The 24,274-nt window shown below is 40.9% G+C and overlaps 1 protein-coding gene across 2 annotated transcripts in view; it reads left to right on the top strand.

Annotated features, from left to right (window-relative positions):
* Positions 1-24,274, top strand: part of HACD4 (3-hydroxyacyl-CoA dehydratase 4) — a 51,882-nt gene that overhangs the window by 18,363 nt on the left and 9,245 nt on the right. For both annotated transcript variants that reach the window (XM_088472590.1, XM_088472589.1), the window contains exons 3-5: positions 453-580; positions 9,792-9,904; positions 15,335-15,441. In XM_088472590.1, the coding sequence (XP_088328716.1) occupies positions 453-580; positions 9,792-9,904; positions 15,335-15,441 (348 nt within the window). The remainder of the gene's footprint in view (positions 1-452; positions 581-9,791; positions 9,905-15,334; positions 15,442-24,274) is intronic.

Raw genomic sequence — 24,274 nt, 5'->3', positions numbered from 1 at the left:
CACGCCCCCGGCACGCCCACCAAAGGGGAGGAGCCTGGAGATAATTGCCTAGCATAACATCGCAGCAGGCGCCGGCAATATAGTATGCAGCAGTGGGGGGTGAGATCGGTGGGTTCCAGCCGTGGGGCGGAGACGGTGCCCACCCTTACGTACAGTCCTGCAGACAGAACTGGCCGCGGGTGGCACTGCCAGGCGGCGCCGGCGCAGCCCCTGGCGAGTGCCATCCTGGCCAATAGGAAGATACGCCCCTGGTTGCACCCATTTATTATATCTGTGGTCTGAGTGCTGGTATAGCCAATAAAACTAATGAAACAGGATCATTACAGTAATTACAGGATCAAACAGTAACACAATCATATAGGTTCTATCCTGGGGGTAATGCTCCTCCTTACTAGCCGACACTGCCCTTAAGCCACATGCCAGCTTAATCATATACTATATACTGTGTTCAGATTCTTTTGCAGATACATTCTACACAATTGGACTGGTGATGCAGGTCTGCCAGTTACTGACTGTCCTGGAGCTACTACATGTTTTGTTTGGTATGGATCAACAATCCTTTCTCCCAAAGTTTTTACAGGTATGTTGATATTACTCTAGTAGTCCATTTCTACATTTGTTTATGTCTTTCTTTCTATTAATAATTTATTTCGATATTCCATCTTGAAAGTCTTGCAGAACACAGAGCTGTTGAAAGTTCATTTCCAAAAGTGCAAAAATGAAGATATGTATGTTACACATATACTGTAGATGTAAACCCATATTCCACTTTTGACAATGTCCTTTGTGAAACACCCTGCACTTACCTTTTCTTGCTTAAAAATCCAGCTGGATATGCTCATGGTAACATAATAAATAAGCATGTACTTCAGAGACCAACTTTTCAGAGCTGTAGCATGTGAGGGACTTGGAGCTGGGTGCCAGGCACATCCTAAAACATGCTGGGCAGCTCCATAAGCAGCAGGGTACACTTCCATGCACTCTAGAAGCCTGAGAAAGGTGCCTTTGGGACAGGAAAAAGATTTATTTGCCCAGCCCATGTACAGCTACAGAGTGCACTAGCATTTGATTTTGCACGTGTGGTTTTGATGGGTGTACATGGGTCCCACTGGTTTCTGCCTGTTCTGAGCTGATGGCACTGTTGGACATCTTTCAAATTCAAAGGGAAGTAATCATGATGTGCAGGGCCAGATTATAGGCGGGGCGGACGGGGCGGTCGTCCAGGGGCCCCCACACATTGGGGGCCCCCACACTGCCACAAACATTCTCCCGATCACAGCCGGCAGGCCCAGCAGCATAAAGCACTGCACTGAGTGACAGCGCACAGCGTGACAGCAGCAGAGGATGGAAGCCATGAAGTGCCTGCCCCCATTAGAAGCCTACTCTGCTGCTTGTTGCTGTAAATAGAGGAGGTAGGAAAATATGTACAGTATGTGCTTCTGACTGTCCATTCCTCCTTCCCTCCCCCCCTCTCTCTCTAACTTGCTCATGACTTCTCTCTCTAGCTTCCTTCCTCCCTCCCTATCTATCTATGGGCCCCATTTACATACGAAGGGAAATACCACTGACAATTTTCGTTTAGTATCACTGTGATACAAACGAAAATTCCACTGGTATTTAGTAATACTTACACCTCCGGCGATGTCCCGCGAAGTCGAAGTCCTCAGCGAGGTCCTCCGCTGGGTTGCTGGCAGCCTAACGCTGCCAGCGACGGGGCTCCAGGGTCATGCGCATGCACGACGGTCCGTCTGCACATGTGCATGACAGGGAGACCCGGCAGTACCTGGAAGGCTCCGCCGGGTCTCCATTGCCGGCAATGGGGCCCGGATCGCTCTCGCCATCTTTTAGATGGCGAGAGCGATGCTGTACAAACAGCGGTAATCTAAGATTACCGCTGTTTACTAAATACAGGAAGATGGTATAACCCATTTAGCGAGCGCTACAGGGGTTACATTTCGTTTGTAAATGGGGCCCTATCTATCTCGATCTCTATCTCACTGGAATGCTTCATCCTAATGGGTAACGCCATATTCAGGTGGCGTTACCCCATAGAAGCTTATGGGCTTATCAGGACGCTCCCCCTTGGGAGGGATCCGATAGGATCCCTTCCATCACTCCCTGCGGCCTTCTGCGCATACGCAGAAAGATGCCAGAGGGACTTCCGGGTGTTAAACCCAGAAGTTCCTCTGTCTGGAGCCATCGCAAAAGACTGCTCTTATCGGAAGAACTGTAATTTGCAATATTCTAGGTACATATCGCGGTAATCAACTGCGGTATGTACCCAAAGACAGCTTAATGTACCTATATCTCCCCCCCTCTCTCTAAACCCCGCACTCAAAATTTTGCATTTGCTCCTATCAGTGTACTAGATCATGTACGCTATGCTGCTGGGAGTCAGTTCCCAGCAGAGTTGCAGACATGAAGTAGTATACTGTGATCCTTGCCGGTCAGGGGACAGCCCAGAGAACAAGGGGCATAGTAGTCATTGTGTGGGGCTGTAGCACAAGCCTTAATCCGGCCCTGATAATGTGTCTTTCATCTGATGCACTAAGTTTCCTTCGCCGATCACTGCGGTCCTCAGCGTTGCCCATTTGTTCGTGCTTCTTCAAAAGAGCTTGAACAGCACATCTTGAAATCCCCAGTCTGCTCTGAAATCTTTGCCTGGGAGAGACCTTGCTGATGCAGTATAACTACCTCGTGTCTTGTTGCTGTGCATATATATATATATATATATATATATATATATATATATATGAGTCCAAGTAATAACGGACAGCACTCAGGGTGCAGTATAAAACCCAAGGCACAACAAATCACAAGCTGCAGCTTCCCTTATCTCCCGGCTACTGTCACTGCGAGAGGGCAGCTGTGATGGGTGTTCCTGATAGGGCTGCTCACCAGTCTGAGGTGTCCGCACTAAGGCAGCCGCTCCTACCCCTGCCCTTTCCCCCACCATAACGTGTTTTAACTGTATAAAACTTCTTTCCAATAGTGTATTCAAAATAGCTTTTTTATTAATGATCATATTATGTAAATAATAGCTATTTAGCCCTTATTCAGTATAATTGTATTAACAAATTTGCATATTTGTTAATAAAATTATACTGAATCAAATTGAAATTTTAGTTACATAATCTAACAAAAATTAAAATTTTGGGGACATTCTTGGAAAAAATATTAGTCAGTTAAGTGGTTAAGACACCCTAACAGTCCGGGTGTTAAGGATATCCATGGTTGAGATGGTACTAATTAAGGGCCTGATTCAGAGCCGGACGCCATTTGCGCTCGCTTGTTCAGAAAATAGGGGTGGCTATTCAAATGAACCGTTCGCTCTTTGCGGTCTGTTCACGCCTCTATGTCTGAACGAGCGAACAAAACTTGCGGCCGTTTTTGGACAAAATACACCCCCTGGCCGCTCGCATCCTACGTCATGTCCGCTATTTATTAGATTAATCGAGTACACCGACCAGGGTATGAACTGCTCGCTATTCTTGTGGTTGGTTTTTGCTACCACAATTTTGCGAGCAGTTCTGGCTATAAAATAACCTAGTGACGTGGTCAATGACGCTGCTGTATAAATTATGCACACCCTTAAAACGCCCGTTTTGACCTTTAAGCACGCCTGCGTTCGGCTCTCCACTCCCCGTTTTCAAACACCTTCCTCTGTTACCACCCACATACGCCTCATTCTGTCACTCAAAATAGCAGGCATTCGCTATTTTGCGAGCACACGATTTTCGGGCCGCACTGACTGGTTCGCGCATGCGTATTATGATCCGTACGCATGCGAAGTTGGGCAAACATCGCTCAGAGCGAACGAGCGGCCGCTTACGAGCGGCTCTGAATCAGGCCCTAAGTCACTTGTGCCCAAGCATGGATATCCTTAAAATGTTATCCATTACGGTGCCTTGTGGACTGAGTTTGTGAACGTCTGGATTAGGAAATTGTCTCCCAGATGTATAAATGTAAAAATAACATTCTGGGAGTAAAGATATCATGCACTTATTTTTTTTTTTTTGCCTTTATATTGCTGTAGCTTTGAAAATTAAGTTTTCAATATTTTAAATCAATGACGTGACACAAAATAGATGTTAAACCACTACAAACTTTAAAATGTAAGTAATAGCCTTCACAAAAAATATCTGTAACTTTATTTAACCTTACAAGGGGTGAGATATACTAAAGGGTGAAATGCGGTCAAACCCTAATTTTCAGAGTTTTAGCCTCATTGCCATATGTACCAAGCTCAGGAATGTGAAACATTTTGGAGCTTGGACCCAGTGGGTAATGTCATCTTTAAATGACATTGCCCAATAGAAGCCTATGGGCTTCTTAACGCACTTTTTCCTGAGAGAGATCCAATTGGACCCTTTCCAGCACACCCCGCGGCGCACACATCATTCTGTGCATGTGCAAAAGGACGCCAGAGGGACTTCTAGGTCATAACCTGAAAGTCCCTCTATCACAAAGGACAGCTCTTATGGGGAGAGCTGTGCTTTGCAATTTTCTAGGTAGATACCGGCGATATTATCGCCTGTGTGTGCCCGATAAGTGCCGGAAGGTACAGCATCTAGGATGCGATACTTAGCACATCCCGCCCAATGGCTGTTAAATGTTATATTGGACATATTTGTGGATGTCATAAATGTCAACTTCAGACAGTACTTTTTAGCCATCCATAGTATATCAAAGATAGAGCTGCATTCAGCATCAATATAATCTGGGATTGGGATTATTTATCCTTCTATAGGACCACACTCAGGGCCTCATTTACAGATGAATGCGTTATATAACCTGGGTTGATTTCCACTAATACAAGGGAACCACAAGCATGGTGTGATAGCCAGCAATATGCTTGATTGTTGGTCCAGACTGCACTTTAACAGAAAATTACTCAAGGTGGGTCCCCCCGCTAATGGTGAGAAAAAGATGCTCTCTGGTCAGATCGGTACAGGAATGTCCATGCTGAAAAGCACTGCACCTCTTCTCAGCACCCTTAAGCTTTGGGCAGTGGAGTAACTGGTGAAATGTAATCTTAGTGGTCACAGAATAATGGACCAGGGTCACTAATAAGTAAATACTACACTGACACATTTCAAAAATTACATTTTAACAAATATGACTCCATGAAATACCGCTTTTATCACTTTATTAAAAAATTTAATTTTCTCAGTGTCACCGAATGGGAATCCTTCTCTCTTTATCCACAGGGAATACATTTAAAGAAAAAAAAAAGTATTAGGCAATGAGTTCTGCTCCAGTGTTGAATCGCTGTGTCCTCAATTAAATGGGGTTATCAATAGCTCTTCAGCCGCCTATAATTGTGCAGACCAAGTCTTGCTGTGCAATATGCATTTTTTTTTTTATTTATTGCCTGTGGAATAAAAAGAAAATAATATTTCCATTGAATTACTTTGATAACTTATTTAGTCTACATTTCTAAAATGGGCATGTACCAATGTGTGTGGTAGTTTTGCCACTTTGGTCAGTTTTTTCCATTATACTTGCACCAAGGTACAGTAGCAGTAGAGTGGTAGTCTTTGGAGGATGGCTGGGCAGCAACCTCTCCCTTCCCAGGCTGCATCTGACGCTAGCTGTCCAGTTATACGTATCTTTTTTTTTTAACAATTTTTATTGAAGAAGTAAATGCAACAAAACATATCACATATTATACAAATGACATACAAAATGAAGAATATTGATGTTAAGTAATACAGTGCGACAAATAAAAAGACATGTCACGTAATACACAATGACAGATTCTTATAAGAGACATGAAAGAGAGCTAAAAGGTAAAATAGATCCTCAGTACAGGTGAATTCACTACTTCGTAACCTCCTACTTTTCTAATATTCCAAACCAAAACAAAAAGGATGGGGGCATCAAACGCAGCCCTGAGAACAAACCGTATACTCTGTACATTGAAAAAAAATCTAAGCAGGGTCTGTTATTGTTATCAGCCCCTGGAAATTTGTGATATCGTAATAATATAATAAAGAGTAAAACCTTGTTACCCTATCAGGTAACAAAAATATCTGAAAGGCTGTAAGATATGGAAATTCCTCCATAGATATCGAATATAGGGAACAAACTAAAAGCAAATAAGAGCAATAAAAGTAACTAAAAAAAATATGAGACAATCATTCCATAAAAATAAATATTACACGGTTGTTAAATACATTAAAATTAAGATAAATGTGCAGTACAAACATTATAGGGCTGAAAAAAATGTAAATAGTGGGACAACTAGTCCTATAAGACAAATAGTACAAAAAAAGGGTAAAATGGAGGGGGTGGGAAAAGGGGTGGAGCAAACAAGAACTAAAATAACACTAAATAGAATAATAGGCTAATGGGAATAAGTGAACAACCCAATAAAAATGTGGAATAGGGTGTAGACACATACACAACACGTCAAATAGAGAATAGTACTTATTAGGCTTCATATTCATAACTGAAATGGCATATACATAAAAAAAAATAACACAATATTCCAGTAACAAAGTCTCGAAGGCTATGAAACAGTAGTAAAATATACAGGGTCGGGGGTAGACAGAGTTGCCTAGCAGGCAATGGCAGCATTTTAAAAACATAAGAAACGAAAGGACAGACTGAGGCCCTGATTCAGAGCCGCACGCTCTGAATCAGGGCTGGTCTTTTTTTTTTCTTTTTTTTTTAGAACGGTCTCATGGCCGCTCGCATAGCTGTGGGTGACCACCCACAACTATAGCGAGCAGCCAGGAAGATGGTCGCGATGGTCAAGACCATCACGACCATCGGGCTTGCGACGAGACCCTTGTGGTAGGGTCTCGTTGCCGCAAGCCCCAGAGAGCTTTCGGCTCAAACAGAGCCGAAAGCTCTCCCACTGACATCACTTTTGATGTCAGTGGGGCCACCCCCAGACGACAGGCGTTCTCATGGGAATATCTCCGTCTGGGCAGCCACCCCCCCAGCCCACCCACCAAAGGGGTCGTGCTGTCACTCAACATCGACAGCACGCCCCCTTTGGTGTGAGACCCGGAGCTATCCGGGTCTCGCGCATGCGCACGCCGGAGCCGGCTCAGTCCTGCGCATGCGCTCTGGGCCACCATTGACCCGGTTGCGAGCGCTCAGCGCTTGCGACCGAGTCTGAATCAGGCCCTGAGTCCATTGAGACACTATAACCTTGAGTGCCTTGGTAGTAAAATGGATTGGAGGGAAGGAGAGTAACTCCATCCAAATGTGGGGTTTTCGGAACAATAAACGTAGACATCATAGCAGGCAGAGGAACTTCTTCATAGATCCAACTACCTCCCTCATAGGAGCAGCGTCAAAAATGGAATCGCGATTCAGGACCCGTGTTGAATAGAGAGCAGGTTCCAAATCATCCAACCACCCAGAGATGTAGTAAGAATCCATCCAGTAACTGATATGCACATTTCCCTGGTGAGAAGGCGTGGTATAAGAAGGGATATCATCTTCATCCATATGCATGGGATTAAATGCAAGAGCTGTAGGCCCCACTAAAAAGGGAGGGATATCAATCCCGGACGCATCCTTCTCCTTTAAGGGGGCAGCAAAACCAGAAGGAATATCATGACTGGAATGGGGCTTAAACGAGACAGTAGATTAAAACGATCATCAAGGAAGGACAATAGGAATTTGCCCAATGCTGTTGCCAACTGGGCAATAAATGCAGCATCCTTGCAGAAACTGCCACAATCGACTGAGTATAGGAGAATGGCATATGGAGAGAGCTGATGCTAGCAGGGGAGACCTGGTAGTGTCCATGACGTTTAGATAGTATAGGTGCCTGTCACAGTGTTCAATACTAAATCCAAAAGGGTGGCCATTAATTAAGGCAGATCTAACACCTTAAGATGCAGCTATGATAAGGAGAGTCTCAGAAACGCATCCAGTAGAGCTGGGATTAGGCAAGGCAGGCATTTACCTCAGATAAGTCCATAGCCTTATCATAGACATAGCAGGGTTGCAGAAAGAATGTCAGCGCCCAAAAGTAGCCGACAATGTTACGTGTGAAACAATTTTTAAGTTTCTGATTGCACCAGACACCATATATGTCCTTGTATGGTAATTCAATGAACCCCACAGTAATCACTTCTTCTCATTTGGAAAAATGGGGGTGCTACTACGGACAAGAGTCATATCACAAGTAGACAGAGAAAAGAAGAAATGTCCATTGCAGTGCACTAAGCAAAAATTATACATAAAATATAACTTTTATTAATATAATTAATATCTAAAGACTAAAAAGCGAAATATTAAAAAAAGGGGGTAATGTGTGTAATGTAAATGAAATGTGTTATAAAAATTGCGTGCGCTCCTATTACACTAAATGCCCTGATGTTAGTATCAATAACCGGTTGGTATAAATAAATATACAGAGATGATAATGTTGCTTTAAAGATATATATATATATATATATATATATATATATATATATTATTATAAATTGGCCACACCTGGGTATAATGTGTGGCCCCTATATTGTACAGAATTTATCTCAATCTGGGTGACGTAAAAAATATCATCCTCTGGTGACTATCATATTATAAATTATTCCTCACATCACATTTCTAAACAAATAATGGTAGTATACACTGTTACAATTACAGTGTTAATGATTACATTTGTGTGATGTGTTTTCACATGTGACCAGTAGGGTTCTCTGTACATAAATATGAGGTTATTTGTTTCTATTGTTAAACCCAATACTATCATAGCATGTCGACTGTGTAGTTCTTCTCATTTTTTAATATTTCGCTTTTTAGTCTTTAGATATTAATTATATTAATAAAAGTTATATTTTGTGTATCATTTTTGCTTAGTGCACTGCAATGGACATTTCTTCTTTTCTCTGTCTACTTGTAACATTACGTACGACAAATAATCCAGGTTCAGCAAAGCCACTGCAGGGAGAGCTGGCGGGTAGGGCGACTGAGGCCAAGGCACCCAATGATCAGCTCCGCAGCTACGAGGGTATCTGGTTGTCACTATAGCTCTATAAACTATTCACTGGAGAGCACTATCTGCAAATGCTGCACCACAGACAAGCAGCAGCTGTAAACTCTGAAGACAATAACGGGTAAGAGCTGATAAGCTGCTACAGGAGAGACTGAGGGGTCTATTTACTAAGCAGTGTTAGGAGACAGAGTGAAAAGTGATAAGGTGCCAGCCAATCAGCTCCTAACTGCCATCTCACAGGCTGTGTTTGAAATATGACAGTTAGGAGCTGATTGGCTGGCACCTTATCACTTTTCACTCAACTAACAAGGCTTAGTAAATAGTCCCCTCAGTCTCTCCAAATTTGTGCCCAAAGATGGCAGAGGGCAGTCATAGATGCATGTAACTTGTCAGGCTAGACTCCGGTGGAAATAAAGGGTTTCCAGGCTATTTTAGAAGCAGACTTCTCACCAAATCACTGAAGCATCTGAGGTCATCAGCAGAGGGTAATTCCCTGTTATAAATCCCGAGTTGAAAGCAAATTCAGTAGAGAAAGTCCGGAGCCCATGTAGAACGCAGCCACGCTAGGTGCCCCGCCCACCGGAAGTCTTCCAGTTGTACATATCTATTCTTAATATACAGTACATACAATTCAAAATGTAGACTAATAAAACGCAACTGTGCAAGCACAGTTTTGGTAGATTTTTTCCTTCACCTCTAAATGAGGCCCAGAATGTGCTGAAAGATGGAACTGTCCATGAGTGCTTGTACTGTAATTAAATATATTCAGATCACCTAAAAATGTATTTGAATGATTTAATAATACATCCCTCTTTTTTTTTTACAGATAACAGAGAGACTAGTCATCTTGTTTGTTGTCATCAGCAGTCAGGAAGAGGTGCAGTGCAAGTGTGTAGTCTGTGCCCTCTTCTTTCTGTGGAACCTGTGGGATGTAATCAGGTAATTCCTCTAAGATGGTGACTCAGATACCCATAGCCGCTGTGGTTCTGCTGCCAATTAGGTCTGATGGGGAACAAATGCTGAACATGAAAGAAATATGTGACCACCATTCAAATATACAAACTGTGTTCTAGATCTATAGGATTCTGTTATACACTTGTGGCTTAATTGGACATACAGTAGAATTGACCACACAGGCTGATAGGTTGTATGGACACCAAGTGCAGTCTTGTAGTTATCTATTTCATGACACAATAGGGGAGAGAACCATAATGTGGAACGAAACAAGTCACATGTAATCGTGCATATGAGTGCACAACCAAGCTCCTACCACAACAGTAGAAACCTAAATGTTGTTGGAGAATGAGTTATTGCAACCACTACCTACTATTGTGCAACATGGTACTTTTCTATCTTTATAAGAAGAATAGATCACACAATGAATGGCATAAAGGCAAATTGCTTGCATTTCACTGGGATTGGCCAGGAAAAGTTTGAAAAGAGAATTCAATGGGGGCACACAACCAAGCGGGCGCCACACTCTGCAGCACTGAATGCTTTTCAAACCTCTTCTACCAGATCACAGTGAAAAGCAAATAATCTGCGTAACACCAGGTAGGTACAACCCTAGTATTTAACAATGTTACCACAATAGTGATGACACTGCTAAAAAAAATATTTTTTTTCACATTATTTAACAGGGAAGTTCATGGGCAGTGATACTTGATATGTTGTTTTATGCTTCAATGGTTGTCTTCTAGTCAACTGCAAGATAAAATTAAAAGTCTAACAGATCAGGGATTCATATACATTTTTAGGTGATCTGAATATATTGAACTATTATTTGGCATAGTCCTTCTGCAGAACATTGCATAATCTGCATGATGTTTGTACAAACATCATGTAGATTATAAACCTCTGCAGAATATCCTACTGCGTCCTACTATGTTTATTTTCCAGATTATATAAAAAATAAAAAAAATCCAGCATTGGGTTTATTACATTTCTGCACACCCTAAAGCAGGGATGGGGAACCTCGGGCCCGATGGCCGTATAAGGCCCGCGGAATCATTTGTCTGGCCCTCTGAACTTTTTTCTGCTAGCCTCATCTGGCTATCAGGGTGCCTAGAATGGCACCCTGCAGCCAAAATCTATGCAGCAGTGCCTCTTGGAGCGTCCTTAGGACACTTCAGATGGTCACACCGCTGCCCTTACAGCTGCCCGAGCATCCTCAGGATGCTCCAGGCATTGCTGTAACCGGCGATTGTGACCCCGCCCCCATGAGACATCACACGAAGGGGCGTGGCCTGTACCGGGCCCTCGAACAATGTTATATATATCAAAATGACCCTCGGCAGAAAAAAAGTTCAGCACCCCTTCCCTAAAGCCAGTGGCGTCCCTCCCCGTGTTGTCACCTGGAGCGGGGAGGGATGCTGTGCACGTGATAGAAAAGAGATATACAGGCGCTGGATTGAACTGTTTGACTAAGCAGCTGCTTTAAATAGGGTTTGTCAGACCCAATACAACAAAAACATATACAAGGTAGCAGCGCTAAAATATATAACCATTCAGTATTGATGTAAACATACTGGATCAATTCATTATAAATAAAATGTGTCAATTGTACATATGACATATGATAAAATACATAGCAATGAAATTGAGCATATATAAAACGTTTAGCCTCTCCCACCAGTTTTGTGGGTAAATAATGTCTGTTCCTATGAAAGTTTCCGGAGTTTTGAATATATCTCAGTCTCAATGTGAGAAACGTTTGTGTCCAACATATACTTACCAATTCCTGTCACCAGGTAGAGGGATGATCCTATTAGCATACAGTCCTGTATGTTGCATTCGGAGCCCTCAGATATCCATGGTGTTTATTGTAATCCACGTATCGTGCACATGATGTAGACCAAACAAAGAAATCCAATTGTACCGGAAAACTGGTCCAGGCTTGATGTGATCTCAACTTGGAGAAAACACTTGTAAGGTAGAGGCTAGGCACTTCCAGAAAGGGGCGTGGCCGCACGGCCCGAATCCCATTGTCCCATGCTTTTTACCGATGGGGTCCGAGCAGGAGGTGCGGACTGCCCTGTCCTGTGTGCAGTGCTGGCTCCCTCACAGTGTCAGGAGCAGAGTGCTGCACTTAATATTACAGTACAGCACCCGACTCCTATCACTGAGGAGTCAACACCTTGGTGTCACCCCTCGGCGGTTGACACCTGGGTGCGGCACGCACCCCCCTTGTGACGACACTGCCTAAAGCAACGGTTTCTGAAAATAATTGATTGAACAAACCATATTACTGCCCAATCCCAAGTACTCATGCCACTGGCTGGGATCAAACCTTTGCCGAACAACAGTCTTTAGTAGGTTTACATCAGTATGATAATGTCATATGAAAAAAAAGCCCAAAAAATAGACCCTCATTATAAAATAAATTCCCGTCCCCTTTGGCAATAGGCCCCACAGTGGTCATAAATCCTAGTAATATTACCTCCATGCACACTCCCTTAATATAAAAATAAATAAATCTCTGTTCTAGAAACCACTCCCCTTGGAAAAATCCTGTTCTGTTTTCTTTCTCTTTGTGAAACTCATACTTGTACAGACTTCTTCTGTAGTCATGGATTTTACAATTTACTATGTTGACAGAGGTTTGTAGATACATAGGGCTCCATTTACTAACAAGTTTTAATAAGGGTGGTGATAAATATCTTTTCCACTAGCCGTGTTTTTAAAAATTTGTTTTATTGCCTTTATTATTATACTTTTTATGTCAGTTTGTAAGCTTTGCTGACATTATTCCCCCTTGTTTGGGACATGCTCAGTGTGTTTCTTCCTTAGCACATACGCAGTGAGACCAGACACTGGGTCTTTATATGTTTTGGGTTTTTTTGTAGTGGGGCAGGTTGTGTGCTTCCCGGCCAGCTAAGTGCATGGGTCCACTCTACGATCCTTGCTTGGCAACCTCCCTTTCCAGTGCACGGTGTTGTTTGCAGGGCTGGGGAGGGAGGCTGCTGCTGCATCTGCCTCTCTGGGATGGAGCCAGTCGTGTACTGGACTGCTGCGGGAGGGTGAAAATGGGATTGTGTGCACTTGGTGAGGGGAGTGGTGGGGGCGCTGTACACCAGAGGGACGGACCACAGTGCTTGTGAACACTGTTTAACAGATACCAGTGCCTGGAGAGTACATGTTATGAAACAAACGGTAAGTTATCATTACTGCTCGTTCATAAATAAAGGCTGCCATCTGATTTCATGGGGAAACGCTAACAAATAGCGTTTATATATTGCATGCATACATGCAATAATAAATATCAGGAACAGTTGTTTATCATCACTAACCAGTTTAAACAGCAGACACTCGTTAGTAAATATAGTCCTTAGATGTAGTTTTTGGGTTCTTTGTGATTTCATAAAGAATCATATGGTCTGATCTCTGGGGGAGTTTACCGGACATCCACTAATGAGAATATTGGAAACATCAATGTTCTATATTTGTAAATAATCTCTCTCATTGTTGAATGGACTTCAAATTGTTTGGAAATGGCAGTAGAAATCGTGCCAGACTGACTAGCAGCAACGATTGCTCCTCTGAGATAAATACGGATCTATTTTCTCTTTAGCGTAATGTTAACAGTAACACAAATTCCTCAGACAGAACTGCTAAAGGTTCTGCTTTAATACAGAGGTGGTAGCACTTCTTGATAATAAAATAAGTGCAGTATATTAGCAACAGCCGGCACAAATAGCTTTCTTAATGAATATGAAAGCAGTGAGAGTATGGAGGCCAATCCCTGGATCAGGATAGACGGGAACACTGGGATTTGAATACAGGGATTGATGCCTCCAATCCTGGGATTTACGGGATTACAGTGCACATGCTCACATTTGCTTTCAGCCAGGCAGCGCTGAGCACTCGGCTCAGACGTCACGTCAGAGGTCACGCTGCGCAGCCCCACACCAGCCATTCCCTTCAACAACCACGCCCGTCAGTGGATATCTATCTGCACGGTTACAGCTAGATCCCCTTCCGTAGATGTACCCGGACGTGATCAGTTACTGTCCAATGTCGTTCCCTACCATCCACGTGGGAATAGAGGGGGAATATAATCTTGTGGTGAGCAAAGCAAGCCACCAAGCCCGAAGCGTGGCATGCCCACGAGGAGACATCTTTTTTTTTTTTTGGTGGACAGTATGGGCAGAAAACTGCACTTCTGTCCTCACGTCACTTCAGGTGCAAAATCTGAAGGGGAAATATACCTTACCCTATCTGCACCTGCCATTTCCTGTAGCTGCATGGTGATAGTGACACTGAGTGGTGCCTGCAGCCGGACTGTCTCTGGCAGATAGAGTGGGAGTCACTGTGAGTGTCTGGCTGGCCCTGACTGCACTCTCCAATCTGTGCTGCTGACTCGCTGAGTGGACTGAAGCAGAGGAGGCTGTGTGCACAGCTGCAGGGACAGTTCTTCAACTGGAGTGGACTCTGGAGGAGGGTGAGTCAATTTAATGTTTTTTCTTAGTGAGGGGCTGGGCTGGCTGGGGGGAGCATGATAGTGATTTTATTCCTGTGGGGGGCTATAAAAGTTTTATTCTTTTCATGAGGGCCTGTGTGTCTGGGCCAGAAGTATAGGCCAACAGGAAAACAGTTTTATGGCCATGAGTAATATTTTCATTGATCAACTCACTTCCGGGAAATGAGGCAGGATTGGCTTCCCTAGGTAAGAGTATACTTACTATTTCACACATGGCTTCTTCATCTTGATTACATTATTAAAATTAGTAATGGGTTATTTGCTGTATTATTAATCACATTTTATAACATGGAGAGGAGTAAACAAGTGTTACTTATGGTCTGCTATGTTGTAAAAACACATGTTTCTTCTTCACATAACTGTATATTGGTGCCTTCCCCAAATATTCACCTATTAAATCACATTATACCATTATTGTGGGAATTTATGAATTTGCTGTAATGTTGGTTAGTAAAAAGCCATATAACTGATTTTGAATGCGCATTGAATTTTGATTTATGGTATTGAGTGACACTAAAATGGCACAGACTGTATTGGCAGAACTCACAGCACAATATTTAACAGAGATATGTAATATAGTTTTTAAAAACTAGCGCTACTAAGACACTTTTCCTATGTTATGTCAGAAATGTTTTCAATCAAGTGCGTATCAAGGATGAAGTATATTTACCCATAATTTATTTGCTACAAAATGTTTCCACAGAACTAGGCAAACATTTTCCTAAACGTTCCTTTATGGCTATCATTTCACAGAAATGTATGTCGACTACAGTGACAAAAAATGTTGTTACTTAGAATAACAACTCAAGTTCTCTCATTGATTTGATTGGTTCATATCTTATGGTCTAGCAGTGGTTGTTTCAGTGATGTTTGAGTTGTTTTTTCTGCAGGTACCCCTACCATCTGTTGTCAGCTGTAGGAATAGACTACCCAGTTCTGACGTGGCTCCACCATACATTGTGGATTCCAGTTTATCCTTTGTCACTGGTGGCTGAAGGTAACTACACATTTTCATTGATTGTATTTCCCTTAATCCAACATTCCCACACTGAGAAATCCAATACAACAAATCACTAGTATTCCATTTCACTATGTTGTATAAAGTGGAATTATGCAAGGCACATATTTAGCTTTCTACTAGAATGTCAATGCTGGCATATCTGTCGTTTGATTGATATGTAAATATACAGGAAAAAGTATACAGATTGGGGCTGTCAAAAAATAAGCAGCTGGGTGTAAAACCCCAAACTGTAAACACAGAGAAATGGAAAACAGCACTAGATGGATATTAAAAACTGACAGTGTCAGATAACAATTACTAATTGATATGGCTTGATGTTTAAATGATCACAATTGAATAAAATATATAGCTAGACATATACATCTTTAAACAATTGTAATCGCAGTAAAACCATTAGCATGAAAGTGCAAATGAACGAATGAGTCTAAAATGGGCACATAGACATTAGGTTTCAGTTAATGCCCAGTGATGACAGTGAATATTACCAGCTTGAGATGGTATGAAGTCAGTAGGTTAGGTCTTGCACAGTTGTTGAAATCTGACCAGGAACATAGGCTGGAACTGTAGATACACCTGTATCGCTGGCCCGGAATGATGGTGAGGGTTATCCCAGGAGGTCCAGTCAGGTAGTAATAGCTTAATGAGTTTTTTAATAAAACAGAGCGCTATATGTGAAAATATACTATGTGCAATACCATTTTTAATAAAAGGAAGAACAAATGAAAAATAAAATAAGAGATACGCTGACCTAAAAAAAAAACATTCAAATATGCACCGTTCAAGATTCAACAAATTTGACCTATATATGGATGGGATGCAGTCAGGAAGCAGATGGTCGAAATGCCGACCGCCGGCTTCCCGACACTGCAATCCTGACAGGGGACTAATGATAGGCATTGAAGTCCCGACGCCTGTCATTCTCCCTATGACGGGAGCCTGACGCCTGGCATAACGAACGAAGGTAATAGGGAAAAAAACTTACCTGTCGGGATTTTCTCTTGCCGGTCTACCGGCATCAGGATATGAACCACCGGACGTGCGCCCGGCGGTGTTTCATACAGATCCCATATAGACACACAAATTTGTAAGAAAGTTATGTATCAAAAAATGATTTTTAAAAGACCCAATGACAAGAGAAAGTGTTAATATAAATAAAACATACAAACTTCAGACCAAATTCCACACTCTATCCAGCCTACATTAGAAGAGCCCATATAGAAACGTTCCAAAAACTAATGGAGGAAAATACAAGAAAACTGCCTGAAACAGGAAAAATGAAATACAATATAAAAAAGAAGAAAAGGAAGCATTAAAACAACTTAAAGATGATAACACCAGGGTGATTAAACCAGCAGACAAAGGGGGATGTCTGGTTATATTGGACAGAGAACAATATGAAAATGAAGTTAAGAGTTTGGTGTCCGACACAGAAACATATAAAAAACTAGAAGGAAACCCAACAAAGTATCACCAAGTAGAAATGAATCAGTTGCTGGAGGAAGGTTACAACTTGGGGATTTTAAATAAAAAAAAGAATTTAATTTTTTTTTAAAATAGGAGACCCGAAAATTCTCACTTTTTATCAGTTACCAAAAGCTTCATAAGAATCTGGTAAATCCCATGGGTAGACTCATTGTATCCGTGATAAATTCTCTGACATAAAATTTGTCAAAATATATTGACCATTTTTTATAAAGTTTGGTCTCTCAACAAAAAAAGTTAATAAATGAAATAGAATGGAAGGAAAGTTTTATTTTATGCACGAGGGATGTTGCATCGCTTTATACTTGTATAAAACACGATACTGGATGTGAGGCAATGTGCTTCTTTCTTTCCACAATGACAGAACTTTCAAATGAACAGACATTTTTTAATGGATGGGATTGATTTTATATTAAACCATAACTATTTTTGTTTCAATGGCATTTTTTTAAATAAAGAGGACTGCGATGGGAACATCCTTTGCACCATCCTATGCAAATCTTTTTGTGGCGAAATGGGAGGAAGAAACTATTTGGGAAAACAACCCATACAAACAATACTTAAAAAAAATTGGTCAAGATATATTAACGACTTGTTTTACATATGGGACGGACCAGAAATCATACTACAGGAATTTATTAGCCACATGAATAACAATACCTATGGACTTAAAATTACAATAGTGACCAGTAAAGATAATTTTTCTAGACTTAGACATTTTTATCAAAGATAAAGCCATTCAAACTCATGCGCACACAAAGAAGTAAGCGGGAACAATGCCTTACCTATAACAAGCAACCATCATGTAAAATGGTTATTGAACATTCCAAATGGACAGTTTAGGAGAATCAAAAGGAATTGTTCAGATAAAGAAACATTCACATCTCAAAGTCAATTACAAAAAAGAAATTTGTAGAAATAGGATACACCGAGGGTCAATTGCAGAAACAAATTGAAGAAATAGTAAAAAATAACCGAAGAAAAATTTTATAATATAAACAAAAAGAGCCAACGGATGAATTCCAAGTGGCTTTTATTACGCAATATAACAGTCAATATAAATTTGTGGAAGAATTGATCAACAAACACTGGCATATCCTCGAATTAGATGACCAATTATCACAGATAATCCCAAGAAAGCCCCAAATCAACTACAAAAAGGCAAAAACTTTTGGTTGATAATCAAATGCCAATAAAGGATACAGAATCAGGAGGATTTCATTACTGCCTAAACTGAATATCATGCAAAACTACAAAAATAAATAATACAAAAGCTATTACTCATTTTAAATCAAACCAAGAAGACTTATGAAATAAGAATCCATATAACTTGCGATACAGAAGGGGTAATATATTTCTTAGAATGTACATGTGGATACCAGTACATTGGACAGACTAAAAGAAAGTTGAAAGTAAGAGTGTCAGAACATCTTAACAACATTAAAAGAGGACTACAAACACAATGTTTCACAGCGCTATTTAGAGTGCCACAAGAAAGACCCTTCACCCATAAAGTTCACAGGAATACAGAAAGTCAATTTGAATTGAAGAGGAGAAAATATAACCACTGCTTTAATGAGACATGAAACAAAATGGATATACCATTTAAAGATGCTGAAACCCCATGGACTGAATATAGATATAGAAATAAAAGCCTTTTTATAAAAAAAATTTTTTATTCCCTTTTCTGAACTTTATATTAAATTTTTAATTAATTTAGATTCATTTTTCATATGTTTCAAGTATTTTTATATCACCAAAACAATTTTTAGTATTCATAACTATACATACATTATTAAGCGCAATAGCCATTTACTATATGCTCACCGCCTTTTTATGACAAATTCCGGAAAAGGATTTCCGTTTTTAACAAAATTTTAAATAAAGTTTTGAAAAAACATTTTAGCATAAATAAAGTGTCCTACAGGAAGTATGTCATCCTTGACAAAGTGCACACGAACGAAACATGTTGGAAAGCGTAGCGGGAGAACCAGAAGCAGTGAACCACCGATACCGGAAGTACGCCGGCAGGCGCTCGAGGAGACCAGCTGTGACGGAGAATAGCCAAGGACAAGCCGCAAAGCTACAAGACATCCAAAGGTAGGAAGCGAGGGACAGCTAGCTTAGGAGAATCTGGATGCATCTCCAAGCTCGGCATATAGGAATCCTCCTATCAGAAAAAGAATAACCAGAACCGCTAATTCTTCAATAAGAAACTTATAAACATAGAAGAATCTTTTTTTTTAATTATTTTTTTGTTCTTCCTTTCATTAAAAATGGTATTGCACGTGGTATATTTTCACATATAGCGCTCTGTTTTATTATAAAACGCATTATTCTTTACATCAGGGCTGCTTTTTTCAAGAGCGCGGTAGTATTATTATTTTTAGTAATAGCTTAATGCATTTCATCATTATATCAACCCACAACTTCTTATCATATAATAATGGCAGTATGGCTGCCTTATTTACACAGTGGATTGTTCTTACTGGGTACAGGTGTGTCCAAAAATTTACACAATTAATCAAGCTATATCACAAAACATATAAAATATTAGATTCAATGGGAGGCAATCATATGTATTCACTACTAATCTTGTTCAGCAACAAAAACGCTTAGTAACAATCAGAATAAAACGTTTAAAAGTAGTATAAATACCTCTAACAAGTTTGTCAGTTCCCGGTCACCTGATGTAAACAAAGAACCCGTGACCTAGTGGACCAATCAGTAGGGATGACCATATCCACTATTGTGACATCAAATTATATTAAATCCACTAGTATTCAATTCTATTTGCATTTTACAAGTGTACATCATAAATCTTGGAACATAAATATTCCAAAAGGTCAATTAATAAGTCTATGGAGGAATTGTTCTTTCCCTGAGGTGTTCCTAAAACAGGCAAATTAATTTATGGAGTTTTTTCAGCAGAGAGGATATCCAGAAGCTATCTTGCAGAAAGCATTAAAAGAAGCCTTAAAAATAGACAGGTTGAGCCTCGTACAAACCAAAAAAGAGGCCACTGATACCCCTATATAGGGGAGCACCTTAGAAAGAGAACTGTCCTTTGTCAATTAAACCACACCCACTATTTATGACCACTTAAGCTAATTTACCACAATGCACATTTCATGCCGCCTTCGTTAACTCAAATGCATTTTCCAGATGACATGACTGGTACTAATATAGCAGAACAACACTGGCTACTCTATTTTTCAACATGTGAACATAAAATACTATTCTATACTGTAACATGTCCTCATACATCTTGCCTCAACACGCCATGTGGCGCAAGACACCTGGTGAGTGAGCCACCATGTCGTGTGTGCCTATTCTAGCGTTGGGCATCTTTTTCACCTGAAAGTGCATCTTTGTGGCAATGTGATGAGACTAGGACGCACCAGGAGACTGCGCTGAATAATTTAATGTGTGACACTTGAATATCGGTGTGTGACTGCGTCTGTTTACAAAGCACAAAGAAACTTGGCGTTGAAAAAAGCTGCAGCTGCTGAATCGTAGCATTTAGGATACAGATTCAGACTCAGCCGCGACTAAAACACATTTTTGTGCAAAAATATGCCCAAAGCTATAAGAGTCGCGCAGGACCTGGCACGCCAAGAGGGACTGTTTGGCGCAACTGCATAGAATAATCTTGGTGTTTTTGTTATTTACTGACTCATTATTATTATGCACTCGCTTGCCCCCGTCACTACCTGGGTGTTTCCCACTTACTGGTGTCTCTCTCCTCACCAATCCCCATTACTCCTCCTCTCATCGCTCTCCTCCCTCTTCTATTTGTTTTTCCCTGTTACACCCTTTAAACTCAATCTCTCCCCTTCACTATTATCCCTCTTTCCTTAACTCCTGCTATAGTCCAGCTCTCTTTTCCCATCTGTCTCTCCTGCTTCTCTGTCTGCATCTATCCTGCCCTTCTGTTTCTTGCTCCTCTCCCCCTCTCCAAACACAGGCTATGGTAAGAACTTCAAATTTCCATGCCAGCATAAGGATTTATGAACTACAGCAATATAATTGTGATTTAGGAATGGGATATATTCTACAAACAGGAGATTATTATCATCAACCATTTTTACTGGGGAATTTGAACTAATTTTTGCACAGCTCTATATGTGACCTAATATAGAGTCACACTGTAATACACAATACATGTTCTCAATGTTATTATCTGTTAACCACAATCTACTTCTACTGAGTTACCTTGGAACTTCTATTTAGGGTTACTATACTTCCGCACCTTCACCTAACATCATATATTCATTTATGGGATACCATTATATCAAATAACATCTGTATCATTAATACTACGTACATGCCCCATCAACCTAATAGACATATAATGCAGATAAAGACAATTAATTCTCTTTTAATCCACACTTTATTCTTCTTACACATACTTTTATTTTAATATTTTGCTTTTTGCAAACTAATACCTCTTCACCATATAATTTTATTAAACTATATTAAAAGTTATGTTTTTACATTTTTTAACAAGAAATTAGTAGTTGTCCTGCCCTGCACTAAGTGTCTGACAAATTTGGAGCAGCCAGCATAACCAATACTCTATCTTCCAATAATCCAGTCAGATGTGATCTGAAGAACTGAGTTTATTATTCGATAGAGGAACTTGCGTGGATGTACACAGATCGATGCGTATAAACAAGTGTGCATGTGTGTGCGCATGTGTGATGTGATGTAATGATAAGTGATGAGATGACAAGTGATGGTAAAACTGTAAACAAACAATAAAAAGCGATTTCTATATGTACATGGGAATGCAAGGCAAACATATACATAACATGGGATATGCAAACAACATGAAACATACAGTATGCAAAGTACAGACTGCAATGTCACATAGTACAGCTAACAAGCATTACTGACTTAGCAGATCTACAATATGATGGCACAGTTGAAGCATATGTAATGATGACTGTCTGGGACCATGTGAAAAGGAAAATGGCTGCTTACAGCTCCTTTAGCCCAGAATGCATTGCTAGACTGCTATGGAATGTTAAGAAGGACAAAAAAGATCAGATTTAAACTGCTGCTGTCCTGACCACTAGGTGGGGCTGCTAATGTGAATTAGTGCAACATAACAAACCCTATGCTGAAGGCATGACACTCCCTGTCTGGTATCGTTGATATCACAAATCTAAACTCTAAGTAGGTAACAATAAGAACAGTTCAGACATGGTCTGAGAAACAACTTAGTCTCTCCTTGCTTACAGATCTTGACCTCGACCTTACGAACTTTTCCATCCTAACTCGGGAACATCTTGGTGACAATACTCAAAGGCCACTCGTTACGTTGTGACTGACAATCTCTGACAAGCACAATGTCACCAGGTTTTAGGTTGGGTTTGGCAACTTGCCACTTGGTCCTTGGCTGCAAGGTAGAGATATATTGTCTTTTCCACCTGTCCCAAAAGGTGTTTGCTAGACTTTGAACTTGTCTCCATTGTCGTTTGAATAAGTCTTTGTTGGTGAACTCTCCAGAAGGAGCATAGATAGTCCCGGTCTTCTGAGTAAGAAGACTAGCAGGAGTAAGTAGAAGCGGATCTCCTGGGTCATTAGAAACTGAAGTCAAAGGTCTAGCATTGACGATAGCTGAGACTTCAGCCATGAAAGTTGTTAAACTCGTGAGTAAGTCTTGCAGTACCTACTTGTAGGAATATGGAATCAAGGATTCTGCGTATTATGCCAGTCATCCCTTCCCATGTAGCTCCCATATGAGAAGAATGAGGCGGGTTGAATGTCCATGTATAACTTTGCTCACTGAGGTATCTCTCTACACCTTTAGTGTTGATGTTTGAGTGAATTTGTAGTTCTTTGGTTGCGTAAATATTTTGACAGTGATGCCAACCTTTACATTCAGTCACTCTTAGAAATGTGGCACGTTTAAATGAACGAGCTATATGAGTTAGGCAGGTAATTGCTCTAAGAAGTGATTTCCAAGTAGAGAATCTTTGGAATCTGTGTGGCTCAAGTTGACAATTTGAGATCATGGTATGGATCGTTGTCACAGCTAGCACTGCAGCACAAAGTTCTAGCCTGGGTATGGTATGCTCTGGAAGTGGTGCTAACTTCACTTTGCCCATGACAAACCCAATATGACACTGGCCTCTAATATCCACAGTTTTAAGATATGCAACAGCGGCAATTGCTTGGATTGAAGCATCAGAAAATACACATAGTCTGGTTTTGTACTTCTGTAGAAGGCACATGAGCATATGAACGTGTAATATAAAGGTTGGTTAAGGTGGACAGAGAACTTTTCCACTCCTCCCACAAATCTCTTTTCTGAGGAGACAGTGGTGCGTCCCAGTCAGATGACTCGCAGGTTAGGTCTCTGAGCAAGGCTTTACCTTGGATAGTGACAGGAGCAGCAAATCCATTAGGGGCAATACAAGCTGTTTATAACAGACAAGACACCTCTGCGGGTATAGGGTCTTTCCTCACTATTCACTTGGAAGGAAAGGAGTCAGATTTTAAGTCCCATAAGAGTCCAAGGCTACGCTGAGCTGGTGGAGAATCAGTTTCTAAATCTAAATCCCTTAAGTCACTGGTATGATCTTGAGAAGGGAAGGCTTCCATCACTCTTTTGCTGTTGGAATCTATTTTGTGAAGCCTGAGATTAGAGCAGGCAAGCATTTCCTGAGCTCTCTTGAGGAGGCTGATTGCTGTCTCATCTACATAGAAATCTTTTTCCACAAGTTGTCTAACATCAGAACCATACTCTAGCTAACCCTCTTGAGCTGAACGTCTGAGTCCATAGATGGCAACTGCAGGGGAAGGGCTGTTACCAAAGATGTGTACCCTCATGTGGTACTCTGCAATATCTTTAGAGTGGTCATTGTCTCTGAACCAAAGGAATCTTAGGAAATTCCTGTCACTTTCCTTCACGAGGAAGAAATGAAACATTTGTTGAATGTCAGCTGTGAAGGCAATAGAGTCCTTATGGAAACATATGAGTACTCCAAGGAGTTTGTTGTTAAGGTCTGGTCCTGTCAGGAGAACATCATTTAAGGAGATGCCTTCCAACTTGGCACTGAAATCAAACACGACTCTGATCTGACCTGGTTTCTTTGGGTGGTATACTCCAAACAAGTACCAGCATTCATCTGTGTCTTTAAGAATGGGAGCTATCTCAGCATGACCGTTCTCAAATATTTTGTCCATGAAAGAGAAGAAGTTATCTTTCATTTGTCTTCCTGAGGAAGTTGCGTTTTAGTGAAGGGAAGCGTTTAAATACTTGTTCTCTGTAGTTAGGTAGGTGCAGTCTGTGTGTTTTAAAGGGTAGAGGTGCAAC

This window comes from Taudactylus pleione, unplaced genomic scaffold, assembly GCF_031769625.1.
Source record: "Taudactylus pleione unplaced genomic scaffold, aTauple2 ptg000127l, whole genome shotgun sequence".
In the NCBI taxonomy this organism is placed as follows: domain Eukaryota; kingdom Metazoa; phylum Chordata; class Amphibia; order Anura; family Myobatrachidae; genus Taudactylus; species Taudactylus pleione.
Note: the sequence above shows the minus strand (reverse complement) of the source record. Positions and strands in the feature narration are given on the sequence as shown.